This window comes from Phodopus roborovskii, unplaced genomic scaffold (assembly GCF_943737965.1).
Source record: "Phodopus roborovskii unplaced genomic scaffold, PHOROB, whole genome shotgun sequence".
NCBI lineage: Eukaryota > Metazoa > Chordata > Mammalia > Rodentia > Cricetidae > Phodopus > Phodopus roborovskii.
In genome coordinates this window covers 30,837,512-30,860,387 of record NW_026126517.1, presented here as the reverse complement: position 1 = coordinate 30,860,387, position 22,876 = coordinate 30,837,512, and the positions used below count along the sequence as shown (strand labels likewise).

At 43.3% G+C, this 22,876-nt stretch overlaps 1 protein-coding gene across 1 annotated transcript in view; it reads right to left on the bottom strand.

The window, feature by feature from the left end:
• Positions 1-7,760: 7,760 nt before the first annotated feature.
• Positions 7,761-22,876, bottom strand: part of Slc35f2 (solute carrier family 35 member F2) — a 50,683-nt gene continuing 35,567 nt past the window's right edge. Inside the window, exons 3-8 of the mRNA XM_051197481.1 lie at positions 21,569-21,696; positions 17,486-17,645; positions 16,222-16,378; positions 14,683-14,735; positions 13,293-13,447; positions 7,761-9,113 (exon numbers count right to left, since the gene is read on the bottom strand). Coding sequence (XP_051053438.1) covers positions 8,925-9,113; positions 13,293-13,447; positions 14,683-14,735; positions 16,222-16,378; positions 17,486-17,645; positions 21,569-21,696 — 842 coding nt within the window. The 3' untranslated portion in view covers positions 7,761-8,924. The remainder of the gene's footprint in view (positions 9,114-13,292; positions 13,448-14,682; positions 14,736-16,221; positions 16,379-17,485; positions 17,646-21,568; positions 21,697-22,876) is intronic.

Below are 22,876 nucleotides of genomic sequence, written 5' to 3'. Positions count from 1 at the left end.
TTGATGGAGGGGCTTACATTTAATACTACATCACTCAGGCTTCCTTTATTTTTGGATCTTCTCCTTTGCTCCTGACACCAAAGCAACTGGTTATCTGAAGATAACAAGGGAGGTGACAAGATTGTGAGACTTGAAATAACTGAGGTGTAAGGAAGGAATGTGATACCAAATCAGGAGGCTGGGCCGCCACACACAGAGCACAATAGCCCCAGATATTCCCAAAGGAGCAGTGACTGGAAGCACTCAGCTCTTGATGGGCATTCGCTTGATGGGCATTCACTCGCTCCTCACTTTCAGGTCAGGAATTGGATCAGGTCAAATTGTCTCTTACCCCAGACTCACCAGCAGGAGGCAGAGTCAGGACTGCACAATGCTAGTGCTCATGGTATCTAGACTGGTCTCTGTGCTCACAGGGCCAGAGAACCAGAAGAGGCCTGTAGTCACCCCTCAGGTCAGCCTGTGAATGCCTACTCTCTCTTTTAAATCTTTCAATGAGGAAATCATAATCACTTATGCGCGTTTTTCAATAGTTGCTGAGATTTGTGAGAAGTAGCCCAAACCCAAAGCTCATAATGAAAGGATGAAAATACAGCCTAACTCTCTAATGACCACTAAAAGTTAGAAATGTAAAAATATCCACCAGCATGTATTTAAAAATCACCCTAGCTGCATGCAAAGCTCAGGAAAAAGAAAACACATGAAATAGCTTGGTCACGATGACCTGTTTCTGGAAATTATTATTATTATTCATAATCACCTAGTTTCTGAGGAATGTTGCTATCCACAACAACAGTTGGGAATTGTTATGGATCATCCTGTCTACAAAGAAAATGAATCACTAAAAGAGACAGGACTCATGGCAAGAAGGGAAAACTAGAAAGAACAAGTGCTTCTGGCAATAGATATAGATAACTCCCTGACTATACATTCTGCCTGCCCCCCATTATCTTAAGGACAAGGCCACTGAGCAGCTGGTCCTAGAGAAAGAAAACCCCCTAACCTTGCAGGTGCACTAAACAATCTCTTCTTGTAAAAAACCGTGTACTCTATGAAATCTCTGTAACCTAGGAAACCTTATTAACCATCCAAGTTTTGAACTGTCCCACAACCTTGCTTTTAGGCCTAGTGAAAATAACAGGCTAGCTTTGAAACTAGCCTTGTTAGCTTTGATGTAAATCCTATAAAAGCTATCTTAATTCTGCCCTCGAGGTCCTCAGTCCTCCACCCCTGCATGGCTATGACTGTGGATCCCAGTGCACTTGGAATAAAACTTCCTCGTGCTATTTGCATCGAGACTGCTTCTCATGAGTGATTTGGGGTATCACCTTTCCTGAGTGGGAGCGTGAAGATCCATACTCTGCAGGTCTTTCAATAGCTCTTTATATGTGTAGTGTGTGTGTTTGTGTGTGTGTGTGTGTGTGTGTGTGTGTGTGTTCATATATGCGTGTGTGGGGACAAACTCACATAGACGTGTATGCATTAGCCAAAGGGTGATGCCTGGTGTCTTCCTCCATTGCTGTCCACTTTATTTACTTAGGCAGGGTCTCTCACTGAGCCCAAATCTCACACATTGGCTAGTCTACCTAACCAGCTTGTCTTGAGGATTCCTTGTCTCTGCTTCTCTGCTTCCCAGAGTTACAAGTGGGCCACCATCCTCCCCCAGCTTTTACTTGGGGTCTGAGGATCCAAACTTAACACTTCATGGCAAGCCATTTACCCACTCTGAGCCATCTCCTAAGTCCCAAACTCAAGCTTCTTTTTCGGGTGCCTGGGGATTAAGATTACTCTTTAGCAGCTAAGATGCAACAAAACTTAGTTCTCAAGTTCAGACTCTCTGCTTTCTACTATGACCTCCCAGTATCTAGATAAGGAGTGTTTTTTGTTTGTTTTTGTCTTTTGGGGAGTTTTTTGTTTGGTTGGTTGGTTTTGTTTTGGTTTGTGTGTGTGTGTGTGTGTGTGTGTGTGTGTGTTTTATGGCATTGAAAGTCTAACCTGGGTCTTATGCATGCTAGGTAAGCGTTCTACTACCGGGCTATGCCTCCAACACCAAGACTTTAGGGTGTTTTTGTTTGCTTGGAGAAACGGACTATGAGTCCCAGTCTGGCCTTGAGCTCATGATCTTCTTGCCTTGGACTCCCAAGTGCTGGAATTCTGTCTTAGTTAGGGTTTCTATTACTGTGAAAAGACACCATGACCACAGCATCTCTTATAAAGAAAACATTTAATTGGGGCTGGCTTACAGTTCAGAGGTTCAGTCCATTATCATCATGGTGGATATTGGTGGCATGCAGGCAGGCATGGTGCTGGAGAAAGAGCCAAGAGTTCTACATCTTGATCCACAAGCAGCAGAAAGAGTCTGAGACACACTGGCAAGACTTAGCTTATGAGACTTCAAAGATCACCTCCAGAGTGACACACTTCCTTATCAAGGCCACACCTACTCCAACAAGGCCATATCCCCTATAATACCACTTCCCATAGACCAAATATTCAAACACATGAGTCTATGGGAGCCATACCTATTCAAACCACCATAGTGTGTGACATCAAACATGGCTAATGATTTTTTAATGTTACAAAACAAAACAAAACAAAACAAAGGGCATCACTTTCTGCCCATATTGCTGGTTTTACTATTTCAACAATGATAGACAATGCAAGTGTTATAATTTTGCCATGTTAGCACATTATAGTAGATTAAAAATACAGGCCCAGGACTAAGGAGACAGGGGAGGGGGAGCAGGGGGGGCTAAACTTTGACAGGATTTTTTTATTTCTTTAAGCCTTATGACTGGAGGATACACAGACACGTCTCTTATTTGTCACCATCCAAGCACAGAGTAGGACTTGCATTCATTCCACACCTCTATTAAATTTGGACTGCACATTTGATTTGCTTTGGCCAGTGAAAGATAAAATGAAGTGAAATTTGTCAGGCTTGCATAATATTTAAGAATGAGGATGGAGTTGTCATGGTTCCTTTTCTTATCCCATAGCAACTGCATTGGTCTGTGTTCCAGAGAGGACAGCTTGAAGCGGGCTCACAATGGGATGACAGCAATACCTTAAAACAATAAGGTATTTGGTATTGTTTGTTATGACAGAGCAACCTAACCCAGATAACTGACACCGTCTCAGCTTTCTTATTTGTTAGTGGGGATGTATTTTAATATCCTTAAGATATTGTAAATCTTAGATAATACATGTTTTAAAAGATTTAGTACACTACCAGACATATGTCTTCTGCAACAATAAAAACTATGAGAGAGCTAGGGATGTTGCTCGGTTAATAGAGTGCTCAGGGTTAAATTCCCAGCACCCCATAAAAAAAGGTATGGTGGCCCACAGCGGCTCATAGTGATACTCCTAACACCTGGGAAGTGGAACACAGCAAGTCCAAGGTCAGCCTGAGATGCATAAGACTCCATTAAAAAAACAAACAAAACAAAAACAAAGCCACTCATCCAACTTTCCTATTTTTAAAACAAGGTTGTCCAGGAGCCTCTGGGCACAGCTGTGGGGATTAGCTTAATTGCATTGAGATGGGAAACCCACCTATGGTGGGTGGCACTATTCCCCACCTGGGACCTTGAACTGTAGAGAAGGGGGTGTTCCTCCCTCACTGCTTCTAGACTGGATGTGATGTGACAGCTGCTTCAAGCTCTGGCCACCTTGACTGCTCTGCCATGATGGGCTGTACCCATGAGCCATGAGTGAGAATAGACCCTGTCTCCTGAAAGTTGCTTTTGTCAAGGTATTAATTATCACAGCAACATGAAAAGCCAAGATCTCACTATTCATCCAGCCCATGCTGGCTCCAAATTCACATTCCTTGTGCCTTGACCTCCCTAGCACATGCATGCACCACCACACTCAGCCTTCCTCACGTTTATAATGAAAGACCAAATCTCCCACCCCTCAAGCAGCTGGTAAAATGGTTTTCCTCCCCTTAAATCCACAGGTTCTCACATCCAAATACAGTCATTTTCAACAAAGCATGTCGACACCAGTGGTCATAGTTTCCCCTCTATTTTATCGTCTCTCAAAAGCATATGTTCATTCTAATAAGAAGTAGAACCTAGTAATCTAGGTTTTCCTTTTTCCGAACAATAGCAAGTGTACCCTGAGTAGCTACTAGAATTCTCTATTCTGCCCCCATTTTAACTGATGCTGAGACTGAGCCTTCTCGGGAGAGATTAGTGTGTGCTTCATCATCAGACATTGTCCTGAATACAGAATCGCCCTTTGGTTTCCCAAGCCATAGAACCATTACTATGCAGCTGAGTGAAGAATGGTCTTTCATAAGTCCAGGACCCAACAAAACAAAGGGGGAGGTGTGAGGCAAGTGCAGTGTTTGTTGTTGTCTGTTTCCTCTAAGCTTCAATTTGCTGTTGAGTATTAAAAGGGTTTGTTCTTACTTTCCTCGCCCCATTTGGTATAGCCTGAGGCATGGCTCAGTCTATCTTGGCTGTCATAACAAAAATAGCCAGGACGACAGAAGTTGATTGTACACAGTTTCGGAGACTGAGCATCCATAGATTGGGCCTCCAATGAGAACCAGTTTCCTGGTGTATAAACGGGCAGTTTCTCACTGTTTCCCACCAGACATAAGGAGGAAGGCACCTCCCTGAAGCCTCTTTTCTAAAGCCACCAGTCCCACTCAGGACTCTGCCACCAGGACCTACAGACTGTAGTGGGATATTCACTTTGTCTCCTTCTGTGGCATTGACCACGCCCATTTGGGGGTGGAGCCATGGGCGGAAGTGACCTGTGGAAGGAGGTCAGAGGGGGCCAGGAAAGGCTCTCTCTTTCTGGCATGACTCGGACAGGAGAGGATCGGGTTGAATTTCCTGGTGTTCATCTGTCTAGGTTGTAAGTTATTTCTTCCTGAATAAACATCTATTCGGCCTATTTGTTTATCCTGATCCTTATTTACCGCAATAACAGACCTCCCAGGACCCCACCTCCAAACACCATCACATCCAGGTTTCAAACATCCCAGCTGCTGTAGACAGCATCTCTGCCCATAAGGTCTTATGATTAAGAGGGTAGTAGAGTCACCTGAATTGCTAATTAGGTGAATTCACAATGCAAGACAGAAGGTAGACCTCCAATTCCTTATTTTCACACTGTGCCCATTTTCCTAATCTATAATAGATGCATCCAACTTTTGAAAGCCCTATAGAACCATAGCCTAGAATAGTTTTCCTACTTAATTGCTCCAGGTTCAAGCCTCATTGCTGAAAAAAGTTTAAATGTGTGTGCATATATTTATGTTATTATACATCTGTATATATGTGTATGTAAGTGTATATACACACACATCTACAGCAGAGGTGTGTGAAACTGTGGAAAAGCAGACAGCAAAGTTGACTCCCAAGATCAGAGAAGGTGGTACTTCACAGGGAAACTTGCCACACTAGCTTTGCACATCTGTAAGTCGTATCTTGTATAAATTCTGGCCTCTTCACCCAGCAAACAGTGAGCAGTGACAGGTGACTAAGTGAAGAGCATTTGAAAACATCCAAATGTGTGATGGTGGTCAGTTAGAGGCAATAAACATCTGAGCAGTCTTTTATCTTAGCTCTGTTTTTCACCCCACCTTTTACATCTAAACTTCCATCCCCATAATTATCTGTGCTTAGAATTGATGGCTGGATGAGAGAGCATTGTTTAAAGCAAAGAATAAAGGTCATGGAAAAGATCTTCACACTGGGAGGTAAAGCCTTATGGTATTAAACCACACAGGTCAAGACACAGAAGAGTGGTGGTATTTTGCTGCCCTGATGAGGTTCATCCTCTGAAGTACCTTTTATGTATGCTGCCAGACTTCTGAATATACCCTCCATGTGACTTCTAGAGGGCTGTGTGCTCAGCATTACCTAATTTCCTCATAAACCTCTTGCTTTTTAATCAGCTAAGTGGCTCTCTGCTGAACATCTCCCATTTATTGATATATTGTGAAAGCTGAGGCTACGGCCAGAAACTAAGTAAATTCAACATGGATGAAATAGCACATCACCATAATTATGATAGAAAAGAGAATTGTGTCCAGGCATACAGAGGAACTTGAGGAGACAAATGTTTACATTAAAGCTTCCTTAAATGGCAGGCTCCCGGGCTGTAGGGCAAATGTCACTCCCAAGACAGGCTTTTCCACAGAAACCTTCCTTCCCAGCAGCTCTTGTGTAGTTGCTGGCTCAGCATCTCCTCAGGACAAGATCTTCTCCCTTATTGCTCACTGTCTGGGGCCTTGGTGCTGGCCACAGGTTACAAAACTGGATTCCATTTGCACCTTAATCATCAATCTCCATGTGAGTGAAATGTGTCTCCACAATTGTTAACTGGGGACAGCCTCTGCTGAGGGCAGTCCTGATGACGTGTTCTTTAAAACAAACACCAGAGGGTTAAGGTGGTGAACATCTTTAACCCCAGCACTTGGGGATGCAGACGCTAGTGGGTCTCTGGGAATTTAAAGCCAGCCATGACTACACAGTGAGACCCTGTCTAAAATGAAACCAAACCCTACCTGGCTAGTGAATGGCTCAGTGGGTAAAGTATAAACTTGAGGACCTGTGCTCTGGTCTGAAGCTCCCACACAAAAGTTGAGTGTGGTCACAATCATCTGTGACCTCAGGTCTGGGAGGCAGAGGCAGGCAGAGGCAGGCAGATCCCGGGACTTGACTGGCCAGAAAATCTAACATATATATGATGTCAGACATCCTGGTAACAGTGGAGAAATGGTAACTGCGCATCCAAATACAGTAATAACAATGGCATCAGCAAAGTCTCTTCTCTTTAGTGTCACCACAATTTAGTTTCATAGTTTATCCACACGGGGGAGCCAACAAGCAACTCTTCCATACTATTCAGTCAGTGTGGGGTTTGAATGGGTATGCAGCTGGTGGTGATGTCTTGGGAGGCTCTAGATTCTAGAGTCTAGACTTTTGGACATGGGGCTTACCTGACATTGATGGGGGGGGGGGTAAAAAGAAAACACCCCAAGTCTGAGACCAGTCTGGTTCAGGATGGCCAGGCTACACAGAGAAACCTTGTCTCAAAACAAACAAAAACCTACAAACCACTGATTGCTGCGAAGAACTCAGTACCAGCACTGCTCCCAAGCAGGTATGACTGCCTTGCCTCACATCTGGTTCTGACATCTGGTTCTGAAAAGCCTTATATAAAGAAAATGTGAATGCACCAAGCTGTGTATATCTGCAAGGGAAAGTCAGCATGATGCTACCCGGCTGCAATTCCAGCACTCAGGAGGCTGAGGCAGGAGGACCAGGAGTTCAGAGCCAGCCTGGGCCACATAGTAAGACAGTTTCACAAAAACAATAGCTTCAAAGATGGTTCAGTGGGTAAGGCCCTTGCTACATGGGTGTGAGGAGCTGAGTTCAAATCCCAGAAGCCATGTAAAGCCAGGCATGGAAATGAGGTGCTGTAATCCCAGTGTTCCTATGGTGAACTGGGAGGAGATTAAAGACCCTCCAAAAGCTTGTGTGTCAGCTAGCCTTGAGTATGCATCAGGAAACAGCCAAGAGACTGCCACAAACAAGGTAGAAGACAAGAACTGATGCCTGAGGCTGTCCTCTGACCTCTATCTGAGAACATGCCCACACCCACACATATGTGAGTGCATACACACACACACACACACACCATATACAAACGCACAGAGACACACAAAGCTAAAAACAAGATACAGATAAAGTTCTGAGAAACAGGTTAATCTCAAACAAATGTACACTATGTGGTTCTATTTCAATGAGTTTAAAGTCTTTTAATAATATGAACACTTACCCCAAATTTCTTTATTATACTTATACAAAAAAAAATTTACATAGTTTTCTGAAGGTGGCATTCTGGTGGCTGACATTATGCTGAGGCTACATGTTGACACTGTACTGAGGAATTGTCAGAAACCTTGGAGCATTGTAAACCTGTGGGAAGAAGGAAGATGCTGTCCTCTTACAGTTGGGACTCCAGCACTCATTCATCCTAGAAAATGATTAACATGGAGTTTTCATCTCAATGATACTATGTTTTTTTCAGCCAGGACAGTAACCAAGTTTTCACCTTGCTGTGAGAACTTGCAACACAGGTTAATTTTCTAAACTGTGGCTCAGTGAAATGAAGGCAATGGGAATATTCCTGGGCATCTCAGATGTGACATGAGCAGATTTATTTGGAGAATTCGGACTGTGGTGTGGGGCTGAAGGTGAGGGATGACCAGTGTAACAGGCTTTGGGAGCCATTTGCTCTGGAACTTGGAATACAGGAGCAAATGTGCCTGTTGAGGAGCAAGAGATGATGGAGGAGAGAGATTTGTTATAAAAGATAAAAGGACACAATCGGGAGAGGATTCCTCTATTCTTGCACTCGTTAGCTGCTTTCAATGTAGTCCCATTTTATCATGGGAGTTCTCAAATGCTGCCCCACCCACCTTCCCCACCACATGCCATCAGGGACCAGGCATCATGGGTGTCTACATTCTGTAAGGCCCACGGACAGTAACTGCTCCCAAAAGACAAAAGCCTGAAGCTTCCAACAGAGGAATCTTCCTGCACAACCATTCCAGACTATGTGAACAGCCCTGAGGCTAGGTCCCCCATCCTTCCTTCCCTTTCTACACGTGTCTCTGAGACCCCATGGAGGGGACTTCATGCGTCTCTCTGACACTGACAGGTACTAGTAATCAACACTCAGAAACACTACACTTGGATATGCTCTACTTTGGTATTTCTAGTTTGGAACCATTGCTCAGTGTTCCTTTCTAAAATCTAACCACGGATGCAATCTGACACAGAAGGTGTTCACTCTGGGGCTGATGTCTCCTCAGGTACGTCCATCCTTGGCAGTGACAGGCTCTGCTCTCCTCTGGTGACACATGGGAATCTGTGGTTTGTCTGACTTCAAGACTACAAGACGGCAGAAGGGGTCTCTGAGAGACCACTCTCCTCAAGCTTCAGTCCCAAGTTGTCGATCCCGATGCTGGTGACAGGGGGCACACTGCTTTCTGCAGGCTCTGCTGTGCGTGTTGGGGTGGAGCAGTACAAGATGAAGCCTACCATGATGACTGTGAACGACAGGATGTAGAGGCCTGAAAACTGGGAGGAAAGAACAGACAGTTACATGTCCTCACACAGCATGGTTCTGGGGCCTGCTACCAACTCTTCTTTGAGATCCACCTTCACAATTTCTTTCTGGAAGTTGTCAAAGGAGATGCCAACATCCCTAGTCCACCCCTGTATACTTGGGAACACTGGGCTGTGATGGGGGATGTCATTATGTATATATGTATATATTGGCCAAATTACTGTTGGCCAATAGGAAAGGAAGATAGGATGGACTAGGAGACAAGGAGGAAAGAGGAAGTAGTAAGGAGGAGTCAGGATGGAGAGCCTGGAGAGAACAGAACAGCCATTCCTCCGCTCTCGGTAAGACCATGTGGAAACACATAGATTAACACAAATGGGTTAATACTTAAGACAGAGCTAGCCGATAAGAAAGTAGTAACTGGCCAACAGTATACTATCAAATACAGAGTCTCTGTGTGTTATTTGGGGCTGGCGCGGCGGCGGGACGGGACAAGACCAGCGGCGGGAGGAAAAACCTGTACTCGTTACAGGGCTGGGACAACAGCACCTGGTTGGCAGTTATCTGGATCCCTGGATCTTTTGTGTGGTGTGTGTGTTTGTGTGTGTGTGTGTGTGTGTGTGTGTGTGTGTGTGTGGTGTAGTCCAGGCAGATCTCAAATTCACTGGATAGCCAAGGCTGTCTGGTCCCCCTCCTTCAACTTCCCAAGTGCTTTGGGCCACCACATCTGTTTTATAAAGTGCTAAGCATCCGATCTATCACTTCATACATGCTAGGCTGATACACTACCAAACGAGCTACATCCCTGACCAGATCCTTGGGTCTTTGGGAGGAACCTCTCTGCCTTTCTCCATGGTGATCCACAGATCAGATCCCATTAAAAAAGCATTCTCACAAAGTGGGATAATTACTTGTCCAGCATGCACAGCATGAGAAAGCCCAACCTATGGCACCATTAGCCAACACAGGACCATCTCCTCAGGACCTTCTCAGCCTACACTATTTCATCTGATAAAATTCTGATTTCTACAGCTAGAGAGAATCAGGACATCATTCCCTATAAAAGTCTAAAATCCCGTGAGGTTCCCAACACCATGTCAGACATCTTAGAACCACCTGTTGATCTAGCATCCTCTCCTGACCTCCTCGGAACCCACACATCTGGCAGGCACACAAAAGGTAGGCATGCAAATGTACACACATGCACAAAGTAAATTAAAAGAAATAACAACAAAAGCCAATGATAGTGTCAAGCTGAACAGCTGACTCATTTTCTACCATGAGCTTTTAAGTCCTACATCTAGTATTTAGCATGCTGCCCAACACATCAGTGGTGTTACTGTTTGGGGTGGGGGATAACTCACAGACCATTCGAGGAAGTTAAAGCTATTTCATGTGATCTGAACGTTTTTCCCTTTGAGACGGAATCTCATCACATTACTCAAGCTGGTCTGAACTTCTTGGACTCAGGGAATCCTCCTGCTTCAGTCTCCTAAGTAGCTGAGGCTATACACTTAGGCCTGTGCTATTGGACCCAGCTTAGAAAACTTTTAAAATCAGAGTTATGAAAGTTATTCCTGCTTTCTAGGAAGGATTTGTATGAACAGTGGGAAAACCTATATAGTATGTTCAAAACAGGTCCTCTTTGCTTTTGTGCTGTGTGCAGGGTCCTCCTGACTCTTGTGTCACATCTTTGAAACAGAGGCTGAGTGAGGAGGTAGGTCTCCTGAGGCCTTTCCCCACTTTTAATCGGGTCCTCTGTGTATGGATCTTCATGGGACATTTCTGGAGACTATTCTATTCAACGGGCATTTATTTGATCAGGAGCAATACTAGAGATGCCAAGTGCTTAAGAGTGGAAATGGGTAAATTTTAAAAAGAGAATTTAAGCCTCTTTTTAAAATGCTTACTTGGAAAAATTAGAGCCAAAGTTATTTTAGGAACTGTAATTTTTTTTAAGTGGTGGCTTATAAGCACCTATCTTCAGAAACTACACCTAGGGGACAGGCAGGATGGCTCAAAGGGAGAGAGGGCTGACTGTGCCAACATAGGGCATAAGTTCAGATTCCCAGAACCCAAATAAAAATCTAGGTGTGGCCCATAAGTCTACCGTCCTAGCACTGTGGGGTCAGTGAAGATCCCAGGGCCCCTATATTCTGTAAGAGACCCTGTCTCAAGGAAATAAGGCACATAGCATGTGTCCTCTTCTGGCCTCTGCACATGCATATGTGCATGCACACACACACACACACACACACTATCTAAAACTCTGAAGATCATGGCAAAGCTGCCCTTTGCTCTCTGAGTCTTCCAATGGCCTTTGACCAAAAACAATAAAGTCTGATATCAAAGTGAGCTGCTAGACATGCAGGGACACGGTGGTCACGAAATGACATTCTCCCATGTTTGCTGTCATTTGCCCAATAACAGGACACATGAAAACACTCCTCCGTGTTAATGTTAGGAGCAATTGACAAGAAAGTGTTTAAGATCTTAGGCTGAAATATTCCATGCTCACAAAACAAAGTATTTGTTATGATTCAAAATATAATGGGCCGTGACAAGTGTACCTCGAACTGGAAGGTTTCGTTCTTTTACCTTTACCTCCCCCTGGACATTATTTTGCTTAGAGTGGAAAACAAAAAGCTAAATGACTAACGATAATATGGTTGGTTAAAAAATAGGAAAGGTGGGGCCAGGGAGAAGGTTCAGCAAGTAAAGCTACCCGCAACCCCAGGTCCTAACAACCTGAGTTCAACCCCCGAGACCCACATGATGCAGAGAGAACTGACTCCTCCCAAGAGTGACTTCCTGACATCTTCAAGTATGCCATGTCACATGTGTGCACACACACAACAAGTAAATGAGATGTAATAGTGTTTTTTAAATATGAGAAAAAACAAACAGATGAGAGAGGTCACAGACAGCCACTCCCCTAGGCTAGAATCCCCCAGAGGGCCATGTGCAGCCTCAGCACCAGAAAGCAGTGCCCTTCCTTAGGAGACATGTGGCTGCCCTTAACAATTCTCATATAAATATGCGTATATACACATATGCATACAATAACAGTGAAATAAGGGGCTGTGGATTTGAAGAAGAGTGGGGAAAGTTATATGGGAGGGCTTGAGGGGAGGAAAGGGAAGAGAGAAATGCTGTGATTATAATCTCAAAAAGTAAAAAAAAAAAAAGTGGGCCTATCATAAAAACTGCTTCTCCGATTCACTTTAACATTTCTATGTGATGCTATCAATAATCCATAAACACTTCACCAGTGTTAGCTGAGAAATTCCCTCACCAGCAAGTATTCAAGGACAAGGATGTGGCCCCTATCCCACATCACGATGCAGGGTAAGAAGGTTGACACTTGATTCACAAACATTTGAGACCCCATTGAGCTTTATGTATCAATAATTCAGGCAAGCACTGAGGGCTCCTGTTTCGGTATCTGGAAGGGAGCCAGGTGTGGGAATGCATGTCTGAAATCCTACCACCCAGAACGTGGAGGCAAGAGGATCCTGAGTTCAAGATCATCCTCTTCTACACAGTGAACTTGAGGCAAGCCTAGGCTACGTGAAAGCTTGTCTCAAAACAAAGAAAAACATTACCACCAAAGATGGGACCATTCTAATCACAAGTGCATGGTAATATGCCCCTCTCTCCTGCCCCTCCATCAGCTCCTTCAGACCTTTAGTTTGTGCAAACAGAGTGAACAGAGACTCTCTGAGTATCCAGTCTAAGTTGGATTGTTTTTCAAGGTCAACAGCGGCCCCTGGAATATGTGTTAGCATTCCTTACAGCTGGTGTTCTCCATACATCAAAGATGAACCCTGCTGCATCTCATCACTTTGAAAAGCCTTAGAAGAGCAATTGTTCTTCAGAACAAGTTCTAAGTTGTACACAGAAGCTAGGGGCACAAGGAAGTTCTATGTTGAGATCCAGAATCTTAAACAAACTTGTTCAGAGATGGGGTAGATCTCGATTGGGAGAGTTTTCTCAGTATACCTGAAGCCCTGTGCCCCTCCCCAGCAATATATACACCACCTGTGATGAAACAGAAGTTAAAGGTCATCCCCAGCTGCATAGTGAATCTCAGCCTAGCCCAAGACACCTGAGACTCTGTCTCAGATAAATACATAAATTTGCTTTGAGCCCAAAGTGTTTTCTTCTTTGAACACAATCCATTTTCTTACCTTATACTCAAACAGAAAAAGGCCAAAGAAAAGGCTGTAGAGGTCAGCTGTCAGGATGCCCAGGTTGACAGAAGTGGCACTGGTGACCTTAATCACTAATGGCATGAAGCTGTACAGGCAGAACATGCAGAGGGCAAACGCCACAAATAGTAGCACTGTGAAGAAACAGAACAACTCGTGTTATAAAGAGATGGCAGAAGGAATGCACTCAGAGTCTAAATGTGACACAAAACTCCCCAATCCTTTGTCAAACTCCCTGAAATGCTTCTCTTTAACAGTCAGCATTCTAAAAAGACTACAAAGCTTTCTAAAATATAATAACCATAAAATAACAACTTGTGAAGATCCAACATGGAGTCAGGTGATCAAGACCATAAATCCTCCTTCTGGTGTGACCGAGTCAACAGCCCTTATTGCCCCGCATCACCCACTCTCCCAAGACAAGAAGATGGCTGTGATATAAAAGGTCAACAAAAGCCAGGTCAACATCACATATCAAAAGAAGAAATCCCTCGCTGGCCTTGTTTGCTTTTATTTGGTTGGTTGGATGTGGTGTGTATGACTGAATTCACAATAAAGTATTTTTAGGACATCAAAGATAGACTTTAGATCCACTATATTTTATCCAACCTATTGAATTACATGTTCCAAGACAGAGCAATATCATTCTCCACTTTAGGACAGTGCTGACCATGCAGATGACTGCAGTAGCAATGTCTGTTTTATAAGCAATTTTAAACCACATCCTATGCTGAACATACGTGCCCGAGCACGTGAGCATACAAACACACACACACACAAAATCTCACATATACTCTCACACACAGTCTTTCTCTCTCACACACACACACACACACACACACAATCTCACACACACATCCTCACACACATACATGCACTTTTGGGATACCTAAGATAGTTAATTTCCCTGCATTATCTAGGCATAGCATACAATCTTCAATAACATTTATGTACTATTTAACTACTTCTTTCTCATCATCAAGGTCCCTATCTTTCCTAACCTAACAGTTTCTACTTTATTCCCAAAAATATCAGAAGAGTGGAGGTAGCAGATGTATTACATCCAACCATCACTTGAGGTTAATGCTTTACATATTACAAGAAGCCCGTGATAAACTTTACAAGTTCAAGGACCTGAGACTTAGATTTATTTGCTTGATAGCTAATGTGATGAAGGTCAGTCTTGGTTCTATTCAGAATTCCCAGAAAAGAAAAGCTATTTCTTACTAAGATTAAGAAGGAAGCCTAGAGGCTTAGAGCAAGACACCATCACTGGTGTGATTAAAATGAAGTGTTCCTTCCTTGGTGTGCATTTTTGTCAGCTAGAGGACAAAATGCTGATTTCAAAAGTCATCATGTAATTACATACCAATTTTCCAGTCCCAGTGAATCCTGGCAATGTCCTTATATTCCACAATCAATCTAAGATCAAAACAAGAGGCTATGTAAAGATCTACATGTTAATTTTTCTTACTTATTTTATAGAAAGTTTAGCTGCTGTAATTTGAGTAAGGCAAAGAGTTATGCTGAGTTGTTTTTTGTTTTTGTTTTGTTTTGTTTCTTTCTTAGAATATACAAATCTCTAGACAGGCATGTGACTCATACTTGTAATCCCAGAATTCAGGAGGCTGAGGCAGGATTGCCATAACATGGAGACTAGCCTGAGCTACAGTATAAGACCTTGTCTCAAAAACCAAGCAAATTTAATAGTAAAAAAAAAGAATAGAATCCTTTATTAGATTTTTATCAAGTTACTGATTTCCAATATGATTTGGGGTTAAACAAATACTGGTAGTTAGAGAAAGGAATCATCTATCAAATATTTTCTCATTAAAGTCATTTTTAGATTTATTTTATTATATGTGTATGAGTGTTTAGCCTGCATGTACGTCTGCACACTGTGTGTTTTCTGGTGCCCCTGGAGGTCAGAAAGAGTCAGAAAGAGTCCCTAGAACTGAGTTTACAATGGTTATGAGCCATGATATGGTTGCTGAGAACCAATTCTCTGAGGTCCTCTGGCAAAATGGCAAGAGTTCTTCATTGCTGAGCCATTTCTCTAGCCCCTACCCTCTAATTTAAAAAAGTGTAAGTTTGCATGTTAAGTAATGGGTTTCATTTTGGTATTTTAGTTGTTATTATATTTCTTCACTGTGTGGTATGTATCTGAGTGTGTGTGAGTGTGTGTATGGGTGTGTGTGTAAGTATATGTGTGTGTGAGTGTGTATGTGAGTTTGTGTGTGAGTGTGTGAGTATATGTATGTGTGAGTGTGTATATGAGTGTGTGTATAGGTGTGTGTGTGAGTATATGTGTGTGTGAGTGTGTATGTGAGTTTGTGTGTGTGTATGAGTTTGTGTGTGAGTGTGTATATGAGTGTGTGTATAGGTGTGTGTGAGTATATGTGTGTGTGAGTGTGTATGTGAGTTTGTGTGTGTGAGTGTGTGATTGCATGTATGTGTGAGTGTGTGTGAGTGCATGTGTATGTGAGTGTGTATGTGAGTTTGTGTATGTGAGTGTGTGATTGCATGTATGTGTGAGTGTGTGTGTGAGTGCATGTGTATGTGAGTGTGTATGTGAGTTTGTGTATGTGAGTGTGTGAGTGTATGTATGTGTAAGTGTGTGTGTGAGTGCATGTGTGTGTGAGTATATGTGCACACATGCCACAATGTGCAGTGGAGGTGAGAAGATAATTCACAGGAGTTTCTTCTCTCTACCACGTATGTGTCCCAGGGACTGAACTCAGGTCATCAGGCTTGGTAGCAGGCACCCTTACCCACTGAGGCATTTCGCTGGCCCTTTGTCTTAATGTATTTCACATATACGTCATTATACTTTGTTATAATTCATGCTCCCTGCCCCCTACTCCCATATTTGTTTATCTTGTTTTAATGAAAACTTGTAGATTCTTACAGCTGTATGCCACTGATGATTGTCCCAAATAGGCCCACCATCCCTAAAAACTCCTGTCTGCTCAGCTTCTTCACGATGTACTCTTCGCACACATTAGACACAGCATACAGGGAAGCCCCAAGCAGGACCAAGATGTCACCGATAAGAACATCACTCCCTACAGGACAATGAGGCACAAAAAGGAATGTGTTGTCAACAGGTAAGCCGAGAGTTACCAAACTCAGTTCATTTGAATGAAATTTTATTTAAGTCTAGTTTCTTTAAGTTTAAAGGCTCCTGTCCTTACTGTCTGGCTCAACACTGGTATGATTTTTCACATTCTGACTCCTTGGGAGACCAACAGACTGGAGGATGGTACTGTATACCATCATGACAGGAAGCCATCTAAAGACATGACAGATTCATGGACTGTATTGAAGAGATTTGTTTAGAACTATAGGAAAGAAAGCTTGGTAAAGAAAGTGACTTTATCTTGATTCAAAGAGACACAGAAGTTACCTTGGAGACTGGATAACTTCAGACCTAGTTTAGCATCGATACTGTCTATTGAAATAAAGCATCCAGATCAACAGAGTCATTAAAAAGGTCTCCAGCCAAGTCTCTTTTGTTATAAAAGCAAAGCACTGTGGAGTATGGTAGCACAGGTTTGTTGTTCCACAGCAATTGGGAGCTGAAGGAGGACTTTGAGTTCAAGGGGAAAAAAATGAAGGGAGAGGAGAGGGAGAGGGTAGAGTCGAAGGAAGGATGGAAAAGAAGGAATGAAGGAGAAGGGAAGGAAAAGGATAGAGAAAGAGAAGAAACAAAGAAAACGGAGGAAGAAAAAGAAACAGAGAAAGAATGACATTAAAAGGGAGAGAAAAAGAGAACAAGCTAAAGAATATAGGGTTCTGGAGTAACTAATCCAAAATGTTCAAAGCAAAAGATGATTTCTACAAGCGTACTTTTAAAAAATGTTAAACATGCTTAAATGGGAAAGTGAAGTTAAATATTCAGCAGTGAGTGAGCAACGTGCTACAGGAAGTGCAGAGTGCTCTGAGAAAACACGCGCCAGCACACCCCACTGAGGAGGAGACAGCCCAGCAAGTGGGTGCAGGCTTGCTCGCAGTATGAACTCTGGCTCACCCTCAGAAGAATTCCCCCATCCCATGGACTCTTGTTCACCCTCAGAAGAAGAGTTCCCCCATCACCCACTTTCTGTCAGGGTAACTTTGCCAGACTGACCTGAAGATACACTTCTATGGCTGAGCAAGTGGCACAGTCTCACCTGAATTGTCTTCTCTCCCTGCTAATATATCTGCACCAACCATGGTCCCTACACCCAGCAGGCAGACAAACACGGCAATGAAGTGGATCACTTTGTATCTTGCACGGAGAATAAACCAGGAGAGAGCCATCAACACAGGAATCCCGAAGCAATCCAGGAGCTGAGGGGAAGGAAAGCAAGCAGCTTCAAGCATCTCAGCAGCTTGAAACGAAAAGCACAATTGAGTAGGAACAGGAGAAAGTACTTGCGGAAACATGGATCAAGGCTGGCCCTGCATACAAGCACTTTACCTGAGCTAACTCATTCCATCCTTGTATTGACTCTCACATTGGATTTGCAAACCTATTGTAGATATACACACAAAACCCCAAATTATACAGTTAAAAGACAGGCTGGGGATGTAGCTCAACTGGCAGGGTGCTTGCCTAGTGGGCACAAAGCCCTGAGTTTGATCTCTAGAGGCAGGAGGATTAGGAGTTCAGGGTTATTGTTGGCTATATAGTGAATCCTAGACCAGCCTGGGATAGATGAGACCAGTCTCAAAACAAACAGAGAGACTCAAGGGCTGAGTCTATTCATTTTGTCCAGGAGCCTCTACATTCCCCTCTGGGTTTATTCTTAAATCAGGAAACAGAGTCTCCTTCTAGTACATCCATTTACACAGTCAACAGATATTTATTAAGCATGTCCAGTGTCTGAGACTCTGTAAGAGGGTTTGGCCTAGCAACTGTGTGTGTGTGTCATAAAATGAGCTGGAAATACAGAGTTGAACAAAACAGATGTTAACCCTGTCCTGAGGCGCAAATACTAAACTGGACAGACATGAAATTAGAAATCACAAAGTCCTATATTTAATTGTAATTGAACAAAGTGCTACCAAGTACAGGCTACTATGAGGGAATAAACAGACACTATCTCCCTGATATAGAGTTCAGAGTTCAGTTCTACCACGTGAGATACATGCTTGCTCTCAACATGGATCCCTGTTCATCTTTAGCTTATGTTCCTCTATCACTTGGGTCCCAAAGATACTTGCTATACCCCTCATACTGTCCAGCTGATCAAATCCAATGGCAAGATAAGAAAGAACAGAGAATTCACTTACTGGGTTCTTAATTTGACTCTGTGTGTGTGTGTGTGTGTGTGTGTGTGTGTGTGTGTGTGTGTGCGCGCGCGTGCATGTTCGAATTCAAAGATGAAATACACTGAAAAGCATTTTAATTTCTGTGGGGTAGGTGGGTGTGTAGCCCAGAAGAGGGTGTTAAGTCTCCCGGAACTGAGTTGCAGGTGACTGTGAGCCACCTAATGTGCACACTGGAAACAACTCCAGTTAGTTGCAAGCGTTTTTAAGCACTGAGACATCTCTCCAACCCCTGAAGGATAATTCTTGATGTATTAGTATATTCAGGAATAAAGTGTAAATGTATGCTGTACACTAATTACATTCCCAAAACTTCTACCTCATTGCCCACTCTGTGGGGTTTGCAGTTTGCCCCATGGACAGAACAAGCCCCAAGCAGTCTGTGGGATCCTGGCTAAAGCAGTTTATTGCTTGTTCTCATGGCAATTGGAGGCACTGGCGGCCAGCATACCTCCAGTGATGGGCCCTGGCTTTTTGCTTCTGTGAGCCTACCTGAACAACAAACTACTGGAAGACACCAGTAGAATCCAGCCGTAATGGCTTTACATGGGATAAGCTATATTTCTTAGGAAAAAAAAAAGTTGGAAGAGCCCACTCTAAAAACTATCATAGGAGAGACATCCTACCCCAAAACTATATCTTCACACCAAGCCTAAATTTACTCTATCTCTAAGAACCCTTGGTGGGACATGACTATGGGAGAGTCGCTTGTGTCATGGGAAGAGCTACAGGGGCTTCAGCCTCAACTTTGTAACTGAGTGATCTCCAGCCAGCCAGTCTGTGAGCCAACACACAAGTGCTTAGACCAGATCCTATAATCTCAGGTCCCACCCACTCTGAAATGCCACCCAGTCTCGTCTGACACCTGTTACCTTGGGCCATGCATCTACAGGAACTTACTTTCTGACTGTTTTCTTGGCTCGGGGAGCAAGGGAGGGTCTTTAATACTTTCAGTCCCAGAAGTCTCATTTAATGGAAGTTTTAAAAAGCATCATAGTGGCTCAGTGAGCAGAGTACTACCTAAGACCCTAGTACGGGAGGAACATGGATATAAAAATGAGGGGAAATCATGTAGTCTATACTCACATTGGAAAACACTGATTTTCAACAAGCCTTGCCTTTTCAAAATAAAATACATTTGATTTACCTCAATTCCTTGATAGTTCCCAGAATTTGGAGATCTAGAGAACATACCTGTGTTAGGATAGTGAGAAAAATGAAACCTCAACAAGTTACGGGAAAAAGCTAGAGAGATGGCTCAGTGGTTTGGGAGCACTGGCTGCTCTTCCAAAGGACCAGGGATCAATTTCCAGCATTCATGTGACTCACAAAAACCTGTAATTTCAATTACAGGGGTATGCCCTTAATGGCCTCTATGAACACCTTCACACACATGTGGTACAGAAACACACACACACACAGGCAAAACACTCACATAGTACAGGAGAGATGGCTCGGCAGTTAAGAGTTACTTGTTCTTGCAGAGAACCCAGGTTTGGTTCTCTGCATCCAAATGAAGGCTCACAACTGTCTGTAATTCCAGTTCCTAGGAATCTGACACCCTCTTCTGGCCTCTGGGGGCACTACGCATCTACATGGTAGACATCTATACATGTAGTCAAAATATTCACACACACACACACACACACACACACACACACACACACACACTAAGAACACCAGAATATATAAAATAAGATTTAAATTATTTAAATTAAAAATACTTGTAAGAGGTGGTTCAGAGGGAGTACAGCTCTGTGAGTAGAATGCTTGCCTAGCATGCCTAAAGCTTTGGGTTTGAGCCCTGGCTAGTGCAGTATGAAAAGAATGTGGTGGTGTATAACTGTAATCACAGCCCTGGGAGGTGGAGGCAAGAAGACTAGAAGTTCAGAATCATCCTTAGCTACAACAGAGACCAAGCTGCAATAACCAAGACCCTGTCTTAAATTCTTTTTAAAGCTATAGAAACCAGGCAGTGACTCCTACCTGCAAACCTAGCACTTGGTGGAAGGTGGCTCACATAGGAGGATTGTGAGTTCAGTACATAGTGGGTATCAGGCTATTGGCAGCTACAATGCAAGGCCCTTTCTTGAGAAAGCTATAGAATTATTGAACTCCGAAGTGTACAGTGGTGTATCTCACTTTCACCTCCAAATTATAGAATATTTGGCTGTTAAGTCAAGGCAAGTCAGGGCAGTGACATGCTTCATCTTTGCTAACACTAAGACAGCCGGACTCGTCTTTCTCAACTACAAGGTTGATAAGTACTGCTATGAAGGAACATTTTCCTTTCAACCCTGCAAGAATAATAACAGGCTGGTAAGATGGCCCAGGGGTGAAGGTACTTGTTGGGCAAGCTTGGAGGCCCAAGTTCAGTCCCCAGAACCCATGAGAAGGAGGATGGAAAGAACTGACTCCACAGAGTTGCCACCAGACCTCCACACACACTAACAATAATATGTAATTTTAAAATTAAATCTGTGGAGGAGAAGGGACAAGAGCTTCACTGTTGTTATCACCTCTGGCTAGTGTGTCCAGTAGGCTCCTTCAGTGGCTCCTACATCCTCACTGGCTTTAAAAACCTTTAGCTTTGCAGTACAGAACCACACTTACCTCTGTGCTTGAGCCAAAAACACAACAGGGCTGTCAGCATCACCACAGCAAGTGACAGCTAAATATTTACCCTTATTTTGCTCAGCACTATTCTAATCTGCTATAGTGTGAGCAGCCTGGGAAGTGATCAACACAAAAAGTATACATTGTCAGTAATTTCAGGAAATGTGACTCAGCAGAACATATGCTGTACTGGAAAACACCTATCATCCACCTGTGTTTAGGGCTTCTTCCGATGCACAGGTTTCCAATAAAAATAGATACACATATATGAGTACATGTTCTCCTCTAGGGAGCACAAAACCCAGATCATCCCAACTCCTTCTTACCTGGACACTGGTCAGTGTCGTGTACTGGTATGCTCTGACAATGAGATAATTGGCCTCCACGTCAGCAAGTCCTAGGAGCGTGTATTTCCACCATTTTCTTCTCAAAATCTCTAAGAGGTTATCACTGCCTGGTTGAAAGAAAGCTGGGTGAGTACGCATTACATATGGTACAACACATATCACTCTGTAGACCAGAAAATCAAAGCAAGGGTCTGCTGTGTATCTCAAGTGTGGCCTGTCCTAACTTCAACTACCCAGAGGCCAGACATCAGTGCCATCACCGCCAGGTTTGTCTAGTATAAAGCTGGAAGACCACACAACTGTGTAAGGAGAACGGCGGGAAGAGAGCTGGAGAAAAGTGGAAACGTACATATAATATTCAGGGCTGGGGATGTAGCTCGATTGGTAGAGTGCCGCATGAACACAGCATGGCTGTGCACAGCTGTAATCAGGAGATGGAAATGGAGGACCAGCAGTTCAAGGTCATCCTTGGCTACACAGGGAACTTAAGGCCAGCCTGGGATATATAAGACTCCGCCTCAAACAATAATAATAAATAATATAGCCATCTGTGAGCATGACTGAAGCCATTTCTGACAAGCCAGACTCTTTTGGAAAAGTGCCATGTTTTGACAAACTGATTGGTTATTGAGACCCCTAGCATGGGTTTCTTTGAAGAAAACACAGCCAGGTCATTGTTTAGAAAGAGATGCATTTTCGAGTGAAACTGAAGCCAGTAATAAGCTCAGAAAAAGCTTTAGTGGCACCGTTAACAAATGCTTTCTAACTGCCCACACACAGCCCAATTCTACCGCTTTAAATCACCAAGGATTTACTCATCTCTGGATACAAAGACACAAAGAGTTGGCACACATGTTGGGGAGGCTTTGGGGTAAAATAATCTATAAAGAAATAATGGGGCATGGCGGTAAAAGCCTTTAATTCCAGCACTCAGCAGGTAGAGGAGGATGAGTTCAAAGCCAACTTGGTCTACATGAGGGAGCTCCAAACCAGCCAGGGCGACCCTATCTCAAAAAAAAAAAAAAAAAAAAAGCAACAAAAAGAAAGAAAGGAAAGTGGTGAGAATCCCAGTTGTGGTAGTTAATACTGTGAGCCTGACAAGAGCTAGAATTACCTAAGAGACGGACCTCCAGGCTACATGCCTACCCACCATGATGCCAAGTCCCCTCAAATGGTGACCCTGAATAAGCCCTTTCTCCCTTAAGTTGCCTCTGTCAGTGGCTATCGCTTCTTGGCATCTTGGCTAAGATCAAGTACAATAACTAACTTAAGTAGAATAAGGTTTTT